This window comes from Quercus lobata, chromosome 10 (genome assembly GCF_001633185.2).
Source record: "Quercus lobata isolate SW786 chromosome 10, ValleyOak3.0 Primary Assembly, whole genome shotgun sequence".
Lineage (NCBI taxonomy): Eukaryota > Viridiplantae > Streptophyta > Magnoliopsida > Fagales > Fagaceae > Quercus > Quercus lobata.
Window position 1 is genome coordinate 15,956,675 of NC_044913.1, and position 20,062 is coordinate 15,976,736.

At 42.9% G+C, this 20,062-nt stretch overlaps 1 protein-coding gene across 1 annotated transcript; it reads left to right on the forward strand.

Annotated features, from left to right (window-relative positions):
- The first annotated feature begins 12,305 nt into the window (after positions 1-12,305).
- On the forward strand, positions 12,306-18,520 carry LOC115963944 (putative metallophosphoesterase At3g03305). Its single transcript, XM_031083196.1, has 4 exons — positions 12,306-12,692; positions 14,286-14,527; positions 15,909-17,483; positions 17,974-18,520. Exons 1-4 carry the CDS (start codon positions 12,308-12,310, stop codon positions 18,088-18,090), a joined length of 2,319 nt encoding a protein of 772 aa, XP_030939056.1. The 5' UTR covers positions 12,306-12,307; the 3' UTR covers positions 18,091-18,520.
- The last annotated feature ends 1,542 nt before the right edge of the window (positions 18,521-20,062 follow it).

Below are 20,062 nucleotides of genomic sequence, written 5' to 3' on the forward strand. Positions count from 1 at the left end.
CTGGGAAGTATATAATGACCTGGATGATAACCACGATGCTGTCGCTATCAGCACATTCAAAAGTGGCCTCCCCACCGACCATGGCTTAAGGAAATCCCTCACTGGTAAACCGGTTGCCAACGTTGATCAGTTGAGGGATAAGATAGACAAGTACAAAAGAGTGGAGGAAGATCAACTGCAAGGGAGGGGGAAGGAGAAGGTTATCCACCCCAAAGCAAATGATTTCAGGTCGGAACGGCACAACCATGGTCAGCCGAGGAGAGATTTTTCGCGACAGGCTGGGCAGAGTAACCCGCAAACAATGAATGCCATATTCAGAGAGTCCGTACAACAGGTACTGGAGAAAGTAAGAGATGAGCCCTATTTCAGGTGGCCGGGAAATATGGCTGGAGAACCTTCCAAACGTAACCAGAACCTGTACTGCCACTATCATCAAGACCATGGGCACACTACTGAGGACTGCAGGAATCTGTGGAATCATCTGGATCAGTTGGTCCGAGAAGGAAAGTTACGTCACCTGCTGCACCCGTCGAGTGGCCACACCAGCCAAGCAACACAAGAGCCTCGAAAGGACGTGACCTTAAGACCACCCACCGGGACGATACATGTCATCCTCGCTGCACCAGGAAGAACGGGACCACCCATCCCCAGGGTGTTAGCTGTTGATCGGCTCCCCTCCGGGAGCAGGCAGAGGGAACACAAAAGGTCAAAAAAGGGAAGCTCTTTGATACTGGGGTTCTCGGATGAGGATAAGAGAGGAACTATTCAACCTCACGATGATGCCTTGGTGGTCACTCTGAGGATTGGGGGCTTTGACGTGAAAAGGGTGTTGGTGGATTCGGGAAGTGCAGTAGAGATAATGTATCCTGATCTATACAAGGGGCTGAACCTGAAGCCAGGAGATTTGGCAGTTTATGACTCCCCCCTTCTTAGCTTCGAGGGAAGAATGGTTACGCCAAAAGGACAAATCCGACTACCCGTACAGACTGGGGCGGAGGTGGTGGAGGTGAATTTTATCGTCATCGACGCTTACTCACCCTACACCGCGATAGTCGCCAGGCCATGGATCCACGCCCTGGAAGCCGTAACCTCCACACTTCATCAGAAGGTGAAATACCCATCCAAAGGACAAGTGGAAGAGATCCGAGGAGATCAGGCCGCATCCAGGCAGTGTATGGTGGCCGCCGTCTTACATCGGCCCCATGCCGAGTCCTCGGCCCCTGAAAGTTTATAACAATCAGCCGCCTCGGCAGAGCAAGACGACGGACTGGTCGAGGAGATAGGGTGTGAAAGTTTAGATAAAATCGCTGTCAAAGACGACCCGGAGAAGTTCTTTCTGGTCGGCTCGGAATTGCCCTCTCAAGAAAAGGAGGAACTGGTCAGATTTCTTAGAGAAAATGTCGACGTGTTCGCATGGGACGCCTACGACGCCCCGGGCGTCGATTCTAGCCTTATTTGTCACCACCTGAACGTCAACCCCTCTTCCACTCCGAAGAAGCAGCCACCCCGACGCCCTTCAAAGGAACATGCTAGTGCCGTAAAAGACGAAGTGGCAAAGCTAAAAAGAGCGGGGGCTATCAAAGAGGTCTTTTACCCAGAGTGGCTGGCAAACACTGTGGTGGTAAAGAAGAAGACAGGGAAATGGAGGGTCTGCGTAGACTTCACGGACCTGAACAAGGCGTGCCCAAAGGACCCATTCCCCCTACCCCGAATTGATCGATTGGTGGATGCAACCGTGGGGCACCCTCGAATGAGCTTCCTGGACGCCTTCCAAGGCTATCATCAGATACCCCTTACGCTAGAGGACCAGGAGAAAACGGCTTTCATGACGCCCATCGAAGACTATCATTACAAGGTGATGCCGTTTGGGCTAAAGAACGCAGGCTCAACCTACCAAAGAATGATGACTCGGATGTTTGAACCACAACTGGGTAAGATCATTGAGGTTTATATAGACGATATGGTCGTCAAGAGTAGAAGGGCGTCCGAGCACGTGAAGGACCTCGAAACAATCTTCACCATATTAAGGGAGCACCGGTTGCGGCTGAATGCCTCCAAATGTTCATTCGGGGTCGGGTCTGGGAAATTCCTAGGGTATATGGTCACCCACAGGGGAATAGAAGTAAGTCCCGATCAAATCAAAGCCATTAACAGCCTACAGGCTCCTCGGAATCCGAAGGAAGTACAGAAGCTCACTGGTATGATTGCGGCATTGAACCGGTTCATATCGAGATCAGCGGATCGATGTCGGCCTTTCTACCTCCTGATAAACAAGTGGAAAGAGTTTGCATGGTCGGAGGATTGCGTTCAGGCTTTCCAGCAACTTAAAGACTACCTGTCCCGACCACCCATCATGTCCAGCCCTAAGGCAGATGAGGTGCTATTTGCCTACATTGCCGTAGCTCCCCACGCTGTAAGCCTGGTACTGATACGGGATGATAATGGGGTGCAGCGACCGGTGTACTATGTGAGCAAATCACTACATGAGGCCGAGGTGCGATACCTACCTTTAGAAAAGGCAATTCTGGCAATAGTGCATGCAACCCGAAAACTTCCTCATTACTTTCAGGCGCACACGGTCATCGTTCTGACTCAGCTTCCCCTCCGAGCAGTTCTTCGAAGCGCTGACTATACAGGAAGGATCGCCATGTGGAGTGCACTCTTGGGAGCCTTTGATATAAAATATATGCCCAGATCCTCCATCAAAGGACAGGTCCTCGCAGACTTGGTAGCGGAGTTTGCTGAGCCCTCCATAGAAACAATAACCGAGAAGAGGGACATGGATGGAAAGTCGGTTGGTGCGATTTCAACAGGGAGGAACACGCATTGGAAGGTCTACGTAGATGGCGCAGCCAACCAGAGAGGGTCAGGAGTTGGGATAGTTTTAATATCCCCGGACGGTGCTGCCATTGAAAAATCATTAAGGCTCGGATTCTCGGCTACGAACAATGAAGCCGAATACGAAGCCTTACTTCAAGGGATGACGATGGTTCAAAAGTTGGGCGGAAGAATAATAGAAGCGTTCTCGGACTCCAGACTGGTAGTCGGACAGGTGATGGGTGAGCTGGAAGCCCGAGATACTAGGATGCAAGAGTATCTGGGACAAGTCAAGTGGCTGCAGACGAATTTTGAGTCCTTCAATCTGACACACATTTCCAGGAGTGTCAACACCCATGCGGACTCGCTGGCCACTCTCGCCACGTCCTCGGCACATAATCTACCGCGAGTGATCCTGGTTGAAGATCTAGCCCAACCAAGTCCCATCAGCAGAGGCCCTGCCAGAGTCCATCAGATCAGAAAGAGTCACAGCTGGATGGATCCCATAAAGAACTTCCTTCAAAACGACGTCTTGTCGGAAGAAAAATTGGAAGCCGAGAAGATACGAAGGAATGCTCCTCGGTTTTGGCTGTCAGAGGACCACAAATTATATCGGCGCTCCTATTCTGGACCGTACCTACTCTGCGTACACCCAGAAGAATCCGAATCTCTACTTGAGGAGTTACACGAGGGGATTTGTGGAAGTCATACCGGAGGGAGATCGCTGGCGCACAGGGCACTTACCCAAGGGTATTGGTGGCCGAACATGCAGAGAGAGGCCCAAGAATACGCTAAGAAGTGCGATCAGTGCCAAAGATTCGCCCCGAATATCCACCAACCCGGAGGAGTTCTCAACCCCCTCTCGAGTCCATGGCCGTTCGCACAATGGGGCCTTGATCTAGTTGGACCCTTCCCCAAGGCCGCAGGGAACAAGCGATACATAATAGTCGGAACGGACTACTTCACTAAATGGGTGGAGGCTGAACCATTGGCCAACATTAGGGACGTGGACGCCCAAAAATTCATCTGGAAGAATATCATCACCCGCTTCGGGACTCCGCGTACACTCATTTCCGACAATGGTCTGCAGTTCGACAGTAAAAACTTTAGGGAGTATTGCTGCGAGTTTGGAATCATCAACCGATATTCCACCCCCGCCTACCCTCAGGGAAATGGACAGGTCGAAGCCGTGAACAAGGTCATAGTGAACGGACTGAAGAAGAGGTTGGACGAGGCAAAGGGGAGATGGGTAGAAGAACTCCCCCATGTCTTATGGACTTATCGGACGACGCCGCGACAATCGACCGGTGAAACCCCCTTCTCGATGACTTACGAGGCTGAGGCCGTGCTCCCGATTGAGAACAACTTTCCCACACTGAGGTCTAGATCGTTTACCCCAAGCGATAACGACGAGTTATTGGAACGAAGTCTGGACCTAGCCGAAGAAAGAAGGGAAAAAGCGATGATTCACGTGGCCTATTATCACCAGAAGCTGAGACAAGGGTATGATGCTAACGTCAAACCACGGCCTCTGGGGCCAGGTGATCTCGTAATGAGGAAGATTCTTGGCAGCGCAAAGAACCCCTCTTGGGGCAAGTTGGGGCCCAATTGGGAGGGACCATACCGTGTCACATCCGTGGCCGGAATAGGCGCCTACTACCTAGAAGATTTAGATGAAAAAGCTGTACCTCGACCATGGAATGTAAATAACCTCAGAAGATATTATTATTAATGAGAATGGCTTAGCATACGTTTTCTTTCATGATTATCCGCTGCTTGCTGGGCTACTGACAACTATTCATAGTTTTAAACAGAACCCAAGTCCTGCATGGCTCCTCGGACCACAGACTTGGGGGAAATTATTACTCATAAGTTTTAAACAGAACCTAGTCCTGCATGGCTCCACGGACCACAGACTAAGGGGAAATTAATACTTAAGGCAACTATTCATAGTTTTAAACAGAACCCAAGTCCTGCATGGCTCCTCGGACTAGAACGGGGAAATTATTACTCATATAAGTTTTAAACAGAACCTAGTCCTGCATGGCTCCACGGACCACAGACTAAGGGGAAATTAATACTTAAGGCAACTATTCATAGTTTTAAACAGAACTCAAGTCCTGCATGGCTCCTCGGACCACAAACTTGGGGAAAATTATTACTCATATAAGTTTTAAACAGAACCTAGTCCTGCATGGCTCCACGGACCACAGACTAAGGGGAAATTAATACTTAAGGCAACTATTCATAGTTTTAAACAAAACCCAAGTCCTGCATGGCTCCTCGGACCACAGACTTGAGGGAAATTATTACTCATATAAGTTTTAAACAGAACCTAGTCCTGCATGGCTCCACGGACCACAGACTAAGGGGAAATTAATCCTTAAGGCAACTATTCATAGTTTTAAACAGAACCCAAGTCCTGCATGGCTCCTCGGGCCACAGACTTGGGGGAAATTATTACTCATATAAGTTTTAAACAGAACCTAGTCCTGCATGGCTCCACGGACCACAGACTAAGAGGAAATTAATACTTAAGGCAACTATTCATAGTTTCAAACAGAACCCAAGTCCTGCATGGCTCCTCGGACCACAGACTTGGGGGAAATTATTACTCATATAAGTTTTAAACAGAACCTAGTCCTGCATGGCTCCACGGACCACAGACTAAGGGGAAATTAATACTTAAGGCAACTATTCATAGTTTTAAACAGAACCCAAGTCCTGCATGGCTCCTCGGACCACAGACTTGGGGGAAATTATTACTCATATAAGTTTTAAACAGAACCTAGTCCTGCATGGCTCCACGGACCACAGACTAAGGGGAAATTAATACTCATATAAGTTTTAAACAGAACCTAGTCCTGCATGGCTCCACGGACCACAGACTAAGGGGAAATTAATACTTAAGGCAACTATTCATAGTTTTAAACAGAACCCAAGTCCTGCATGGCTCCTCGGACCACAGACTTGGGGGAAATTATTACTCATATAAGTTTTAAACAGAACCTAGTCCTGCATGGCTCCACGGACCACAGACTAAGGGGAAATTAATACTTAAGGCAACTGCATGGCTCCACGGACCACAGACTAAGGGGAAATTAATACTTAAGCAACTATTCATAGTTTAAACAGAACCCAAGTCCTGCATGGCTCCTCGGACCACAGACTTGGGGGAAATTATTACTCATATAAGTTTTAAACAGAACCTAGTCCTGCATGGCTCCACGGACCACAGACTAAGGGGAAATTAATACTTAAGGCAACTATTCATAGTTTTAAACAGAACCCAAGTCCTGCATGGCTCCTCGGACCACAGACTTGGGGGAAATTATTACTCATAAGTTTTAAACAGAACCTAGTCCTGCATGGCTCCACGGGACCACAGACTAAGGGGAAATTAATACTTAAGGCAACTATTCATAGTTTTAAACAGAACCCAAGTCCTGCATGGCTCCTCGGACCACAGACTTGGGGGAAATTATTACTCATATAAGTTTTAAACAGAACCTAGTCCTGCATGGCTCCACGGACCACAGACTAAGGGGAAATTAATACTTAAGGCAACTATTTATAGTTTTAAACAGAACCCAAGTCCTGCATGGCTCCTCGGACCACAGACTTGGGGGAAATTATTACTCATAAGTTTTAAACAGAACCTAGTCCTGCATGGCTCCACGGACCACAGACTAAGGGGAAATTAATACTTAAGGCAACTATTCATAGTTTTAAACAGAACCCAAGTCCTGCATGGCTCCTCCGACCACAGACTTGGGGGGAAATTATTACTCATATAAGTTTTAAACAGAACCTAGTCCTGCATGGTTCCAAGGACCGCAGACTAAGGGGAAATTAATACTTAAGACAACTATTCATAGTTTTAAACAGAACCCATGTCCTGCATGGCTCCTCGGACCACAGACTTGGGGGAAATTATTACTCATATAAGTTTTAAACAGAACCTAGTCCTGCATGGCTCCACGGACCACAGACTAAGGGAAAATTAATACTTAAGGCAACTATTCATAGTTTTAAACAGAACCCAAGTCCTGCATGGCTCCTCGGACCACAGACTTGGGGGAAATTATTACTCATAAGTTTTAAACAGAACCTAGTCCTGCATGGCTCCACGGACCACAGACTAAGGGGAAATTAATACTTAAGGCAACTATTCATAGTTTTAAACAGAACCCAAGTCCTGCATGGCTCCTCGGACCACAGACTTGGGGGAAATTATTACTCATATAAGTTTTAAACAGAACCTAGTCCTGCATGGCTCCACGGACCACAGACTAAGGGGAAATTAATACTTAAGGCAACTATTCATAGTTTTAAACAGAACCCAAGTCCTGCATGGCTCCTCGGACCACAGACTTGGGGGAAATTATTACTATAAGTTTTAAACAGAACCTAGTCCTGCATGGCTCCACGGACCACAGACTAAGGGGAAATTAATACTTAAGGCAACTATTCATAGTTTTAAACAGAACCCAAGTCCTGCATGGCTCCTCGGACCACAGACTTGGGGGAAATTATTACTCATAAGTTTTAAACAGAACCTAGTCCTGCATGGCTCCACGGACCACAGACTAAGGGGAAATTAATACTTAAGGCAACTATTCATAGTTTTAAACAGAACCCAAGTCCTGCATGGCTCCTCGGACCACAGACTTGGGGGAAATTATTACTCATAAGTTTTAAACAGAACCTAGTCCTGCATGGCTCCACGGACCACAGACTAAGGGGAAATTAATACTTAAGGCAACTATTCATAGTTTTAAACAGAACCCAAGTCCTGCATGGCTCCTCGGACCACAGACTTGGGGGAAATTATTACTTATAAGTTTTAAACAGAACCTAGTCCTGTATGGCTCCACGGACCACAGACTAAGGGAAATTATTACTTAAGACAACTATTCATAGCTTTAAACAGAACCTAAGTCCTGCATGGCTCCTCGGACCACAGACTTGGGGGAAATTATTGCTTATGATAGATTGGGAGATTATTACTTAAAGGAAATCATTTTAATACGTGCGCGCAGTCTGGCACCATCGCAACTCTCAGATGCGCAGCCCAAAAACCCATTTTATTTTGACCGTTTATCTGTATCTACATAGTTGCAAATGTTTAAAGAAGAGCGCTACTGACGTGCATCCATAGTAAGCAAAGCGAATATTTCATATTAGTATCCCGAGTACATTAGAAAAAGAGGTCCTTACAAAAGAATAAAGAAAAAATAGGACGACTTTCATTTAAAAAAAAATAGAAGCCTAAAAAGCTAAGCCTGGGCAGGGGGATCTTCTTTTGACTCGGGCTGAGGGGGAGGAACCTCTATGGAAGAGTCTGTAACATGATCTTTCGCCACGTCAGGCACAGGTGCGGTATTAGGCACCACCGGATCCTGCTCAGAGGCTGCTTGGACACTGTCAGGATATTCTCGGATCTCCTTAGGATAGAAAATGCTCTCAGGCAGTCTCAGCGCCGAGTCAGCAGGAACTCCTGCAGCATCGAGGGCACGAGACCATGAGATGCCGCAATATTCCCGGCATACCTCGGGGATCTCCTCGGATAGCCTCGCCTCTGTCTCTTCGGCCCCGAGCTGGCGAGCAGCATTCTTCTCAGACTCTGAGGCCTCCCGGATCAGCTGGGCCTCCTCTTTGACCCGCAGCAACTCATCCTCGACCTTTTGCAGAGCAGTCTTGAGGTCCTACACTGCCTGTTTCTCGGTGGCGAGGTTGATCTGGGTCGCGAACAGCTCCTTGCGCTGGTCCTCCGCCTGGGCCTCAGCATTCTTCAAACCAGCGTCTGCAGATTTGCGCCGGTTCTCCGACTCCTTGAACTTGTCCATGAGTTCAGCGTAATCGTGCTGGAGGGACCCCAAGGTTTTCTCCACCTCCGCCCGCGCCTGGGTCTCGACCTCAGCCCGACTACTGTTACCGCGGCAAAATTCCTCAGCCACGAATACCTGCTGAGTAATCTACAAACGAAGCAAGATTGCTTTAATCTAACAAGGTCAAATAGATCAATGAAACAGTAAAAGGATTACTTACCATCGCGAGATCCCTTTTAAGGGATAGGAAAATCTCAGGCTGAGAGAACCGCCTATAAGCCTCCATATCCCGAGGAAGGAGTAGGGGCTGCTCTAAGGCCTCGGCCACGTATCCCGCCCGGCCTCGGTTGTACTCTCGGATCGAAGCATTGTAGGGGATGGCCACCCCATCCAGCTCCAACCTGGGGCCCCATACACGCGGGGCAGCACGTACCTCCGCAAGATTCTCCTCGTCCCGACTCTCCGAGGAGTTGCCCCTTCTGCTCCTTGGCGCGCGAGTGGTCTTTTGCTGCTTGGTCGGCTGGGCAACCACCTCGCCCTCCTCAGGAGTGTCGGCCGGCCTTTTCTTCTTTAGGTTGGGATTAACCTTAAGGCCAAGCTCCGAGGTGTCCGTAGGGGCCACAGGAGGGAGGGTCTTGCCCTGTGGTGGAGTTGGTGCCTTCGAGGACTGCCCTTTCGATGACTGTCCTTTCGACGACTGGCCTTTCCCTCGGGAGGCCATCAGTTCCTTCAGAGTTTTTCCTTTTCCTGCCATGGGCTCTATCTCTTCGCCCGAAGTATCGTCCGAGCAGATAACGATGGAAGGAACACCAACTGCAGAATGTCGGTCCCGCTCTCCTTCGGGATCGGAAAGTTCCACCAGGGGGTCTGCTGAACTTCCTCCTCAAAATAAAACTCGTCTATCTCTGCCTCAAGGGAAAGACGAGATGATTCAGCTTCCTCTTCAACCTGAACGGCAGCACCAGGCTCGTTTGGCGGAGGTAGCTGCTCTGCCAAGTAGGGATCTCTAACACCGGGCAGCACAACTGGTGGCAGATCGTGTTCAGCTAGGAACCCGTCCCTGGACACGTCAATCCTAGCCAACCTCGGACTACCAGCCCTTATGGCGTGACCGATAGCCTGGAAAGAGCTGCTCAGAGGTTGATAGCCCAGAACCAGATGGGCAGCACGCAACTGCCCGTCCTCGGAAATGTAGATCTCCGACCTAAGAAGGTAGTTCAACGCTGGCACGTTCACAAAGTTTAGCCGAGGGGCGACGTGAATTTTATCTGCAAACAATCAAGGAAAAGGGGATTAGTTCACGAAATCTTCCAATTATAAGGAAAGCAAAAAATGTAACCCCTCAATGCTAAATCCTATCCCAAAAGGGACCGATCCTAGAGACGCCGCACCTGGGTTTCCTGCCCGAGTTGGACAATGAATACCGTCGAACCACTCCCCAGAAGCAATAAGGAAATCATTCTTCACTGTCTTATTGGATATTGGGAGACAAGAGATCAACCTAACGTCCTCGTTCCGGGATTTAAGATAATACCCCTCATCCCCGAGGCGATGACATTCGTACAGATAAGCCACATCGTGCCAAGTAAGGCCTAGATTCATCCGCTCGTTTAAGACATCTACACAGCCTAGTATCTTGAACATATTCGGGGCACACTGATATGGCGTCAACCTATGGTTGAACAAGTACTCCCTTGTAATCCTACGCATGGGAAGTGTCATCCCTCCCTCTATGAAAGCAATCATGGGGATAACGACTTCTCCCTCACGCCTATCTGTCAATACTCCTTCAAGAGGACAGTACCGCAGCCCAACCCCCGGGGGAATGTGGTATTTTGCCCTAAAGGCTTCCATAGCGGCTGAAGTTTTTACTAATTTCTCAAATCTACCCATCAGAACTGAACTGGGAAAACGAAAGTAAAAACTAAGAAGAAAAGTAGAGTCCAAGGAGGGAATTGAAACGGCGAGATGAACAAAACGTACCGGTACTTCCACAAAACGCTCGACGGGACGCCTAGAAATCTCTCGTGGACGAAACGCTTCACAGAAAACGGCTACGGTGGCGTAACGGACGCAAGTGCTGGTATATCTCTGGGATTCGATGGGGTTCTCTAGAGTCCTCTGAGGTTTATGAAATGCAGATAAAAAGAAGAAACTGAACCCCTCTGACGTCTTATATAGCCAGTAGGTGAGAGAAAAGATCACTCCTGCCTAAAAACACGAGAAAAAACAATGGCCGTTCAATCTACGCCACACCGTTGGATAAGGGAACATAACGCCTCCAGAAGTTAATGGCCGCGCCTCGTAAATTGTAGCGCGTCAAAAGTAACGGACCGCACGCGCGCCACACGCTCTCCTTATTTCCGTCCTCTCCCAAACATCAAAACCCCGTTTTCTCCTCAGAATGAGATAGAAACCGGAGTTTTGAGGGGCTATTGTGGGGCCCGGCCCAGAAATAATGGGCTATTCCAAAATCAGGCCCGTCCGAGGAGCGTCTTGCCCGAAGAGAAACCACACATGAAGCACTATTCAATCCCAATAACGAGGAGGTAACCTTTTCGAGGAGTAACTGCTCCTCGGACGTCACGAAGTCCAGACGGGAAACTCTCCCCAGCCAACTCAGTTCACCCTCTCAACATATAAAATGAATAAAATCCAAAATATCCCAGGGAGAGTTACCACCACATTAATTGCGCCCCAACCACCCTCTTGGCCGCATTAATGAGGAAATGACCCCTGAACAGTACCGCCTTAGCCTCTGCAACTCACTTGGAGAGAGATGAGGGCGTCTGATGGGACAGACACTCAAGTAGATGCTTAGATGATCAACAGGTGTAAGGTTAAGATGAGAGGAGGGGAACTATATAATGTAGTGGAGTCCCTCAAAGAAGAGGACGAAAAATTCTATATGAGGAACTAAAGAAATAAACTTATACGTGAGAGATCCATTCTGGTGTTTTTATTTTCTGCAACAATGCTGTCCATATATCAGACTGAATAGATTCACTGAGACCAAGTTCTTTGACCCATCCTCTACAATATTTATTGTGGGTTGCGCTTTGGGTCAGGGCCTGATCAATCGAATTTGGGCCAGGAAAATCGTGCAACTACAAACCCAATCTAGGTTTCAAGTCTCAATTTCACTCATTCTATTCTCTCATCTCCCTAGAAGTAAGTTTTAAAAGATTTTATGTTTTGATTTTGATTTAGGGTTTAGATTTTGGGTATTAGTAAATAATTTGGGTGGTAAGTATAAAGAATGATTATAATTTTTTTTTTTTAAATAAGGTTAGAAAAATGATTAGTTAAAATATGTATAGAGTTATTCTAAAAAACTAGATTCTAATTTGAAAATTCTGGGTCTGTTTGGTAAAAGATTTTTAGTAATGTTTAAATTTTGTGAAAATACGTATTGATAAAAAAAATGGGTGTAAAAATGTATTATGGTATTTAAAAAAAAAATTTTATTGTTTAAATACAGTTACGAAATGGAGCCTGGTTAGTTACTCAAAAAAAAAAAAAAAAAAATCCAATTCTATTATGAGTCGGTTTATTAGTTGTGGTTGTGGACAAAACTAACAAACAAACTGGTGGATCTGAACTGACCCGACCCGGACCCGGTTGCTGACCAGCTCTGATCATATATAATGTTGGTGGAAATGAAAGAGCAATTTCAGCTCCAAAGAGTGTGTTGGGGATTTGGGAAAATGGGTACCATTCTCACACTGATGATGCTTTTATGCTTATGCCTCACCACCAATTCCCATGAAGCAGCAAGAATTATTGAACAGCAACACCAACAAGAACAGGAAGAAGAAGAAAGACAAGATTTTTCTTCAAAACCCAATTGGAATAACAACAACAACAACAGGAGAGTGATAGATGTGAAGGGTGGTCCTGAATCAGTGGTGTGGGTGGTTCAGCTCTCTGATCTCCATTTCAGTGTCCACAACCCTGACAGGGCACTTGACTTCAAATCCATTGTGGGCCCTGCTCTCTCCATGATCAACCCTTCCCTTGTCCTCATCACTGGTGATCTCACAGGTTTCCGCCACACCCCTTTCTCTCATTCTTTCTTAATATGTCATATATGCTTTGTGGGTGTCATTGGATTTCATGTTTTGGGTTTCTAATACTGAGTTTTGAGGTATGAGGGATCATGGGTTTCTTTTTGTTCTTATTGCTGCGTGGCTAGAAATTTGAGATATACACACACACACACACACACACAACATATTAAAGCCGAAACACACTCAGAATCCGACTTAAATCTAATTGTAGTTTAATGTTGGTGTTAAGTGACTCGTTCATAATACACAGCATGAAAGCCAAGGTGACCATTTCACCTCATATCACTACTGATAAACACGGGTTACAAACTTACAATCTAGTTTTAGAGATTAAAGAATATTCATTTATTTAATTAGAAAGAAATGTTACTGTGGTCAATAAATTACGGGTTTGTTTCGTTATTCTGTGTCCATTTGAAGACTTGTTGAAATTTTGATTGATTAAAATAATTTAAAGAATAATTCCTGCTGATGAACGGAATTTATAAAGGGAATTTATGTATATTCAGGGCCATTTGGATATCTTACTTTATTGTTTAGTGGACATTGGCCAACCTGAATTATCAATTTATCATCCTCATGCTCATGGAGGATTGTTCTGAAGAAGATAGCATACAGTTCTAGGACCTTTAAGAAGTTTCAGACTTTCAGTGCATTGGACATGGCCAATACTAGAAGGTTTGGTGATCTTTTCACTGAGATGGACACAGAATATCGAGAAAACATGCCAGAAATTCACATGGATTATAAATAATACTGAAAATATGACTTTGGTTGTTACTTTGGGTGTTGAAACCAGATATCCCCTCTCCTTCCCCCCCCCCCCCCCCTTTCTCTCTCTCTCTCTCTCTCGGTAAGTTTCATACATAATGGGTCTTGAAGCCACAATCTCTTTTTTACAATTTTAAACACAATATACAAGCATATAGACAAAAGTTTTTGAGGAGGGCGAGCAGTTTTGGACCTAGCTGCAGCTCCAAGTTCCATCCCATAAGTATAGGGTGGTGGCTGAGGTTGTAGGGTCAAATGCCATCAGATGTGAGTTAATTACATAATTCATGACTCTTGCATTAAATTTCCAAAAAGGGCAGTTGCACTTGCAGACTTAAGCAATTTTTAATTAAGGTTCTTATCTTGCATCAGAGTTTTGGGCCTTTGATATGGTTGTGTGTGTGTTATTCATATGCGTATGTATGTCTTTATAATTTATTCCTGAGTCAGTCCATAGTTTCCAACTGTTTCTGACATCAAAAAAATTCCCAAACACAATTTCATTGGGTCCTGAAGATCCAATCTTGAGTTGTTGAAATATATGCTGGCATTATTGAACTCAGATGAGTTGAGAATATGTAATCACAAAGACAAATCTGGTGAATCCATTCGCAGACTTGGACGTTTTGCTTCTTCTATATGCTTATTTCATTGAATTTGTTCATATCTGTCTAAAGTTGTCTTATTTATACTCACAATAAAGCTGCAAATGATTGAAACTTTTGATGTTCTTATCAAACTGAAGTCCTGATTGTTCTTTCTTCTGTAATCTTCTTGTATTCCTTGTCCTTACTAGATGGGAAAAGCAAAGATTTGTTAACAATGAAGCAAAATGAGGAGGAGTGGGTGGAATACCGGAACACAATGGAAGATGTTATAAAAAGGAGTGGACTTGACAAGAATATCTTCTTTGACCTTAGGGGGAATCATGATAATTTTGGTGTGCCAGCTGTTGGTGGTTCATTTGATTTCTTTTCAAAATATAGCATCAACGGGCAGTTGGGCAGACATGGAAATGTCAACAGTGTCACTCTGCAGGTCAGTTGTTTACCCTGTAGCTGGTTCGTCAATATTTACTGCTACAGAGATTTTCCTATTATCATGGTCTCAATGGCAATATAACTGCTCTGCCCTAAGGCTACTTTTATCCTGGTTAGAGAATTTGGGTTTATTCTTTTCTCTTCTTTTTCCCCCTTTTTTAGTAGTTGACACCACTACTTGATGAATTTGAAAATTTCTCTAGGGTCTCTTCTTGTCATGAATGGAGGATGTCTTTCTTTCTCAAACGCCTAAATGATTTCCTATGAGAAAATTATGCAGAAAATAGAAAACCATTAATTTTTTTTTTTTTTTTTGGGGGGGGGGGTGGTGGGGTTGGAAAGGTTTCTTGAACTTTTATTGGTCCATTTCACACGAGATGATTTTTTTTTAACATACCGTGTACCTAGTACAATAAGCTTGATGTTGTTGCATCATTTCTTTATATGTATATTGCAAAGTTATGATTGAGCTTTCATATATTTTACTATAAATGTTTGAATTTTTTTTTTTAATGTCTTCTTTAATTTGAAATTATTAGTGCCAAGGGGGGAGGGGGGTTATAGCAAAAGCGTCATGTTTGAATATTTAAGAATGGGACTAGAGATATTAATCATTGGATGGCTAGGAAAACCTGGAAAATTTGATTTTTGGCTATGATGTAATCAATAAACAACTCTTCATCTTTTTTCAAAAACTCAAGCTTTTTATATTTTTTTATTGATATGACATTCTCCTATTGGAAATTTAGTGTGTTGGATGCTTGTGGACATGACACTCATGCTAATCCGTATCTAAGTCTTGTTTGGGTGCTAATAAAGAAATTGGTTTTCGCTTTTCACTTACCTTTGGAAAGTGCAGACTTATGAAACTGTTATTCATTTTTCTACCATTTTTGGTTTATGCATGTAAAGTCAAGTTATAGATTGTAATATACATTTGATATTATAAAGTCATATGAACATACTTATATATCCATTTGATATCATAAAGTCATGGGACATAATTTTGGAAGGACTTTGTGTTTTGACTCGTGGATAATCGGGGGGGTGCGTGGACTTGGTATTAGTCTACTTCTAGGAAAAACCTAAACAGCCCCAAGTTTTGGAAAAACTGAATTAAGCTGCTGAGAAAATATATACACGGAGTTAAAACTTTCATTACGAAATCTCAAGCCTGGATTGACAATGCTAGTGTAACGCTGATGATTGTTAATTCTAAAGATTTTCTTTTTCTTTTTATTCTCTCTCCTCCTCCTCCTCTTCTTCTTCTTCTTCTTCTTCTTCTTCTTTTTTTATTTTTTATTTTTTATTTTTATTTTTTTAATTTTTTTTAATTTCCCCTTCATTTTTCCTTATGTACATTTGTGGTTTATAACCAGACTAGTGAGCAGAAACATCTCTTTGTCGGCTTTGACAGCACAATGTCCTTTGGGTTACGAGGTCCAACTAATCTTTTTGGGCATCCTACTGATCAACTATTAGCAGAATTAGATTTGGAGCTCTCGCAGTGGAATTCTCAATTAATAAAACCAGTGACCAAGATTTCCTTTGGGCATTTTCCACTTTCATTCTCAGCATCCTCAAATTCTGGAAAGAGCCTAAAAGATATTTTCCTCAAGCATTCACTATCAGCTTACCTATGTGGGCATCTCCACACTAGGTTTGGTAAGAATTTGAAGCGGCACCACCAGTCTATTCATCATTTTTTGTCCTTACCAAAGCTTTTACAGTTTAATATTCACCAAATGCCTTCTGGAAGTACTGTAAATTGTTCTTTTGAAGCCCCGCCAGTTGAAGAATTCTGGGAGTGGGAGATGGGTGACTGGAGGAAGAGTAGAGCAATGCGTATTTTAGCCATTGATAGAGGTCATGTTTCATACATTGAGATTGACTTTAAGTCAGGAACCAGAAATACAATTGTATTGCCCACATTTCCACTAGACTCACGCTTAATGTCAACATCTTCATCACGTCGCATGTATGAATGTCAAATTATGCTCCCATCATCTTATGACTCAGTTAGAGCTCTGGTATTTTCTGTTTCTCCAATTGTGTCAGTCATGGCTAGGATTTTTGACACCTTACCTGGAAATCTCTATTTGGTCTGGGAGTCATCTATGACAAAGCTTGTGGATAACACCTCCAGGGGAGATCTTTATACTGCTCCATGGAATTACAAAGTATTTGAGGACCCATCTCCTGATAGATATTGGTTGCAAATTGAAGTGACTGACAGCTTGGGCAGATCAACTTTGACTGAATTGAGGCCATTTTCTATTAATGGTCTAAATGCAAAGCTCTCCTGGACATGGAAGGAATTTTATATCATGGGTTGTCAATGGGCTGCCTTGTATAACCCAATACTATGGTCTACTCTTTATTTTATATTCTTCATTCTTCTTACTCCTAAAGCTCTTCTCATTTACTCAAAGAAGCAGTATACTTTCAAGACTTTCATTGCTAATAAAGGTTTCATAAATGGTATAGCATGGGTTTTACAAGAGTTGTGCAGGGTTCCCATATTATGGTATGGTATGTTAGGATACTTGCTCCATCTTATATTTCTCCCCTGGTTTAATGGGCAAGTTTTCTCGGATGGCAAGGATAGGGCATACATGACTTATATGGGCTGGGTGGTTAAAAGTTCTGATGGAAGGGGAAAACATGAGTATGTTGGATCTCCAGATATTCTGGTGGTGGTTCTTCCCCATCTATTCTTTGTGGTTTTGCCTTCCATTTTGGTCATTGGATTTTTGGCTGCTGAAAGAGCGATCTATAGGGAATACTTTCTATTGCTTTCAGGAAAGAAAGAGGATGATTTTGATCAGGGAAAAATGAGTTTTCTATTGTATGGTTACCAAGGCATTCAAAATTCAAAATTTCATTTTGGCAAGCGGTGGATACGAAAACTACTCTTGGTGGTATGCTTGGCAATTTGTTGGATGCATTTTAAGGTCAGTCTTCAACTAATCTATTCTAGATTTTAACAATATGCATGGTATGGATAATGTTTGTTGTACATGACCACATTGCCATCATTTCATTTTCAACCCCTCCCCCCTTACTGCCAAAAACAAAAAAATGGAACAGATAAATTACTGAAACACTTGATGCTTTTTCACAAATGGAAATAGGACCTTCTTGTTTATGTTGTGAATTGATTTAATTGATAACCGATAGTTTTCCATTTGATTGGCTTAAATTATATGTATACCACCATATATTTGGGGTTGACTATATTCTTCAAAGTGTACCTTGTGTATGTGTAAAAGTAGAGGAATGAATGTTAAGAATCTTCTTGCATTAACTTAAAAAGTCATATTGAATGAAATACTTCATTTTATTTGCTTTGGCTTTTGTTCATTGTACAAGAAAGTGACAAGCATGTTGAGTCTCTTTTTCTCTTATTTGTTTTTTCTTGCCTTTTCTATTTTTCTATTACAGAGTTGCAGAGTCTTGGTTAAAGCTTACGAGATGAACCCATTGATTCATTTTCCGGGATATAGCTTTTCAATCCCACTATTATTGGCATATGCTGTCTACAAGAGCAGGAGTATCTAATGAGCATTTGCAAGGAGTAGACATATGCTTAACCTTATCAAGTTTTGGTGGATTATATTAGAAGCAGTATTCGATATTTAGATGTAGCAGCAAATGTGGTTACAAGTCACCATAACTGCAGTAGATTGATGCTTTGGGCTTTGAAATGGAATGACCCCACACACAAAAAAAAAAGAAAAAAAAGAAAAAGAAAAAAAGAAAATGATGTGAAATTATTAGCTACCAGAAAATTAGGTCAGTGTCCTACAACTACTTATTCATCATCTGTACCACATTTATCTATTCTTATCATCAATGGATAAGCTTTTAGCCGCTCCCTAATCAAATTTCGCAATGATAGTAATCAAAGATTAGACTCAATATCTTGGTCATTAGTGATATTGTTTGTTGTGCTTCCAAGATCATTGCTCAACAAGAGTGAAGCTCAATACTGCATGGAAAAAATATATATTATGAGTGTGATGTTGTATCATCCGAAACACTAGATATGTGTTTTTGTGTGTTGGTTGATTTTGAGGTTCAGTTGAATTCCATTAAGTTGCACAATTATACTCACTAATAAATATTTCAATATAATTTAATGTGTTAATTTTAAAATAAATTTAAAATTTATGTTAGAATTGAAAATAAAATTTATATATTTGATGATTTTTAATATAGTACAGAAGCCAACCTTTATATGCACAAAAAGTTTACTACCATATCAATTTTCACAACCTGTATAAAAAAAGATACATGACATAACAAATTAAGTATACTATAGTTTTGACTCTCAAAAAAAAGTATACTATAGTACAAATAAAGAAAGAAGTACAATAGTAGAAGAGGGTTTGAAAATTAATAAATAGAGTAAATGATTTGACTTTTGAGTCATGGTTTTCCTCTCACTGGTCGGTTTTCATTCAACTTTTATAGATTTGCTCTTAGACAAAGTGTTTTGGACTTGAAGTGATTTTTATATTTATTTTTTAAAAATGAAGTGATTAAATTAGCTATTAAAAAATTGTTTAAAATCCGTCGCTTTATAAATCAATTGACACTCTTTATTTCCAATGAAGACATCTTTAATTTAAATATTTATTCCTCATGTAACTATGTAAGAGTAAAATATGGTCAACGCTTCTGAGTTTTATATTAATGCCAATCATGTCAAAACATTTAAAAACCGACAAATTTGGTCTCTAATCATTGTGAGAGAGGAGAAAAATAAGTATCGGTTTAAGGATCAAGTTTGTCAATTTTGAAATGTTTTCAAACCTAACTAGTAATCTAGTATTAATCCAGGCCTCATGACTGTTAATGTATTTTAACCTTATTATTATTATTTTTATGGCAATAATGTTACTACTAACTATAACTATTGAGTTATTAAAAAAAAGGAAAAATGTATTTAAAAAATAATAATAAAAAGAAGGATAATATACAGAGAAAATACTAGAGCCATCATGTTAAGACATCTAACAGTTTTTTTTGTGCAGACGAGATTTAAACCTTAAATTCCTTGTTTGAAAACAACAAAAAAAAAGTAGTTGAGCTAACTATTGTGTCGAATACAACATGGGAGCAGGACAGGTGGAGTGAAGAAGAGCATCATGACTTTTTTAGATTCAACCACTCCCCTACATCACTACCTCGTGACGGTTAGCACACAAGTCCATCGCATCTTTTTTACCTATGTTTCCTCCCCACACCCACGCGCTCAACCCCGCGTGTCGTCTCATACTTTTCCCAACCGTACGGCTCATGTGTCCCACGCGCACTAGCACGCGTCGGACTAAAAGGTTTCTGGTGCGAGGGCAAGGAAGTAATTTCGCGATGCTTCGAAATAAAGAAGCCACGGGGGGGACACTTGGTTCCGAAGTAACTGCACTCGGGACTCTCCCACACCACACTCCCCTTCCTCCTTTATTCAACAGTGACCACTCCCTGCACTCGCCCACACCACACGCTATTATTCTCAGCCGTCCGATCT

Coding starts and splice junctions, on each gene's coding strand:
- LOC115963944 (XM_031083196.1), top strand. CDS start 12,308: ATGAAAGAGCAATTTCAGCTCCAAAGAGTGTGTTGGGGATTTGGGAAA. Junction 12,693..14,285: donor CATCACTGGTGATCTCACAG/GTTTCCGCCACA, acceptor TGTCCTTACTAG/ATGGGAAAAGCAAAGATTTG. Junction 17,484..17,973: donor TTTGTTGGATGCATTTTAAG/GTCAGTCTTCAA, acceptor TTTCTATTACAG/AGTTGCAGAGTCTTGGTTAA.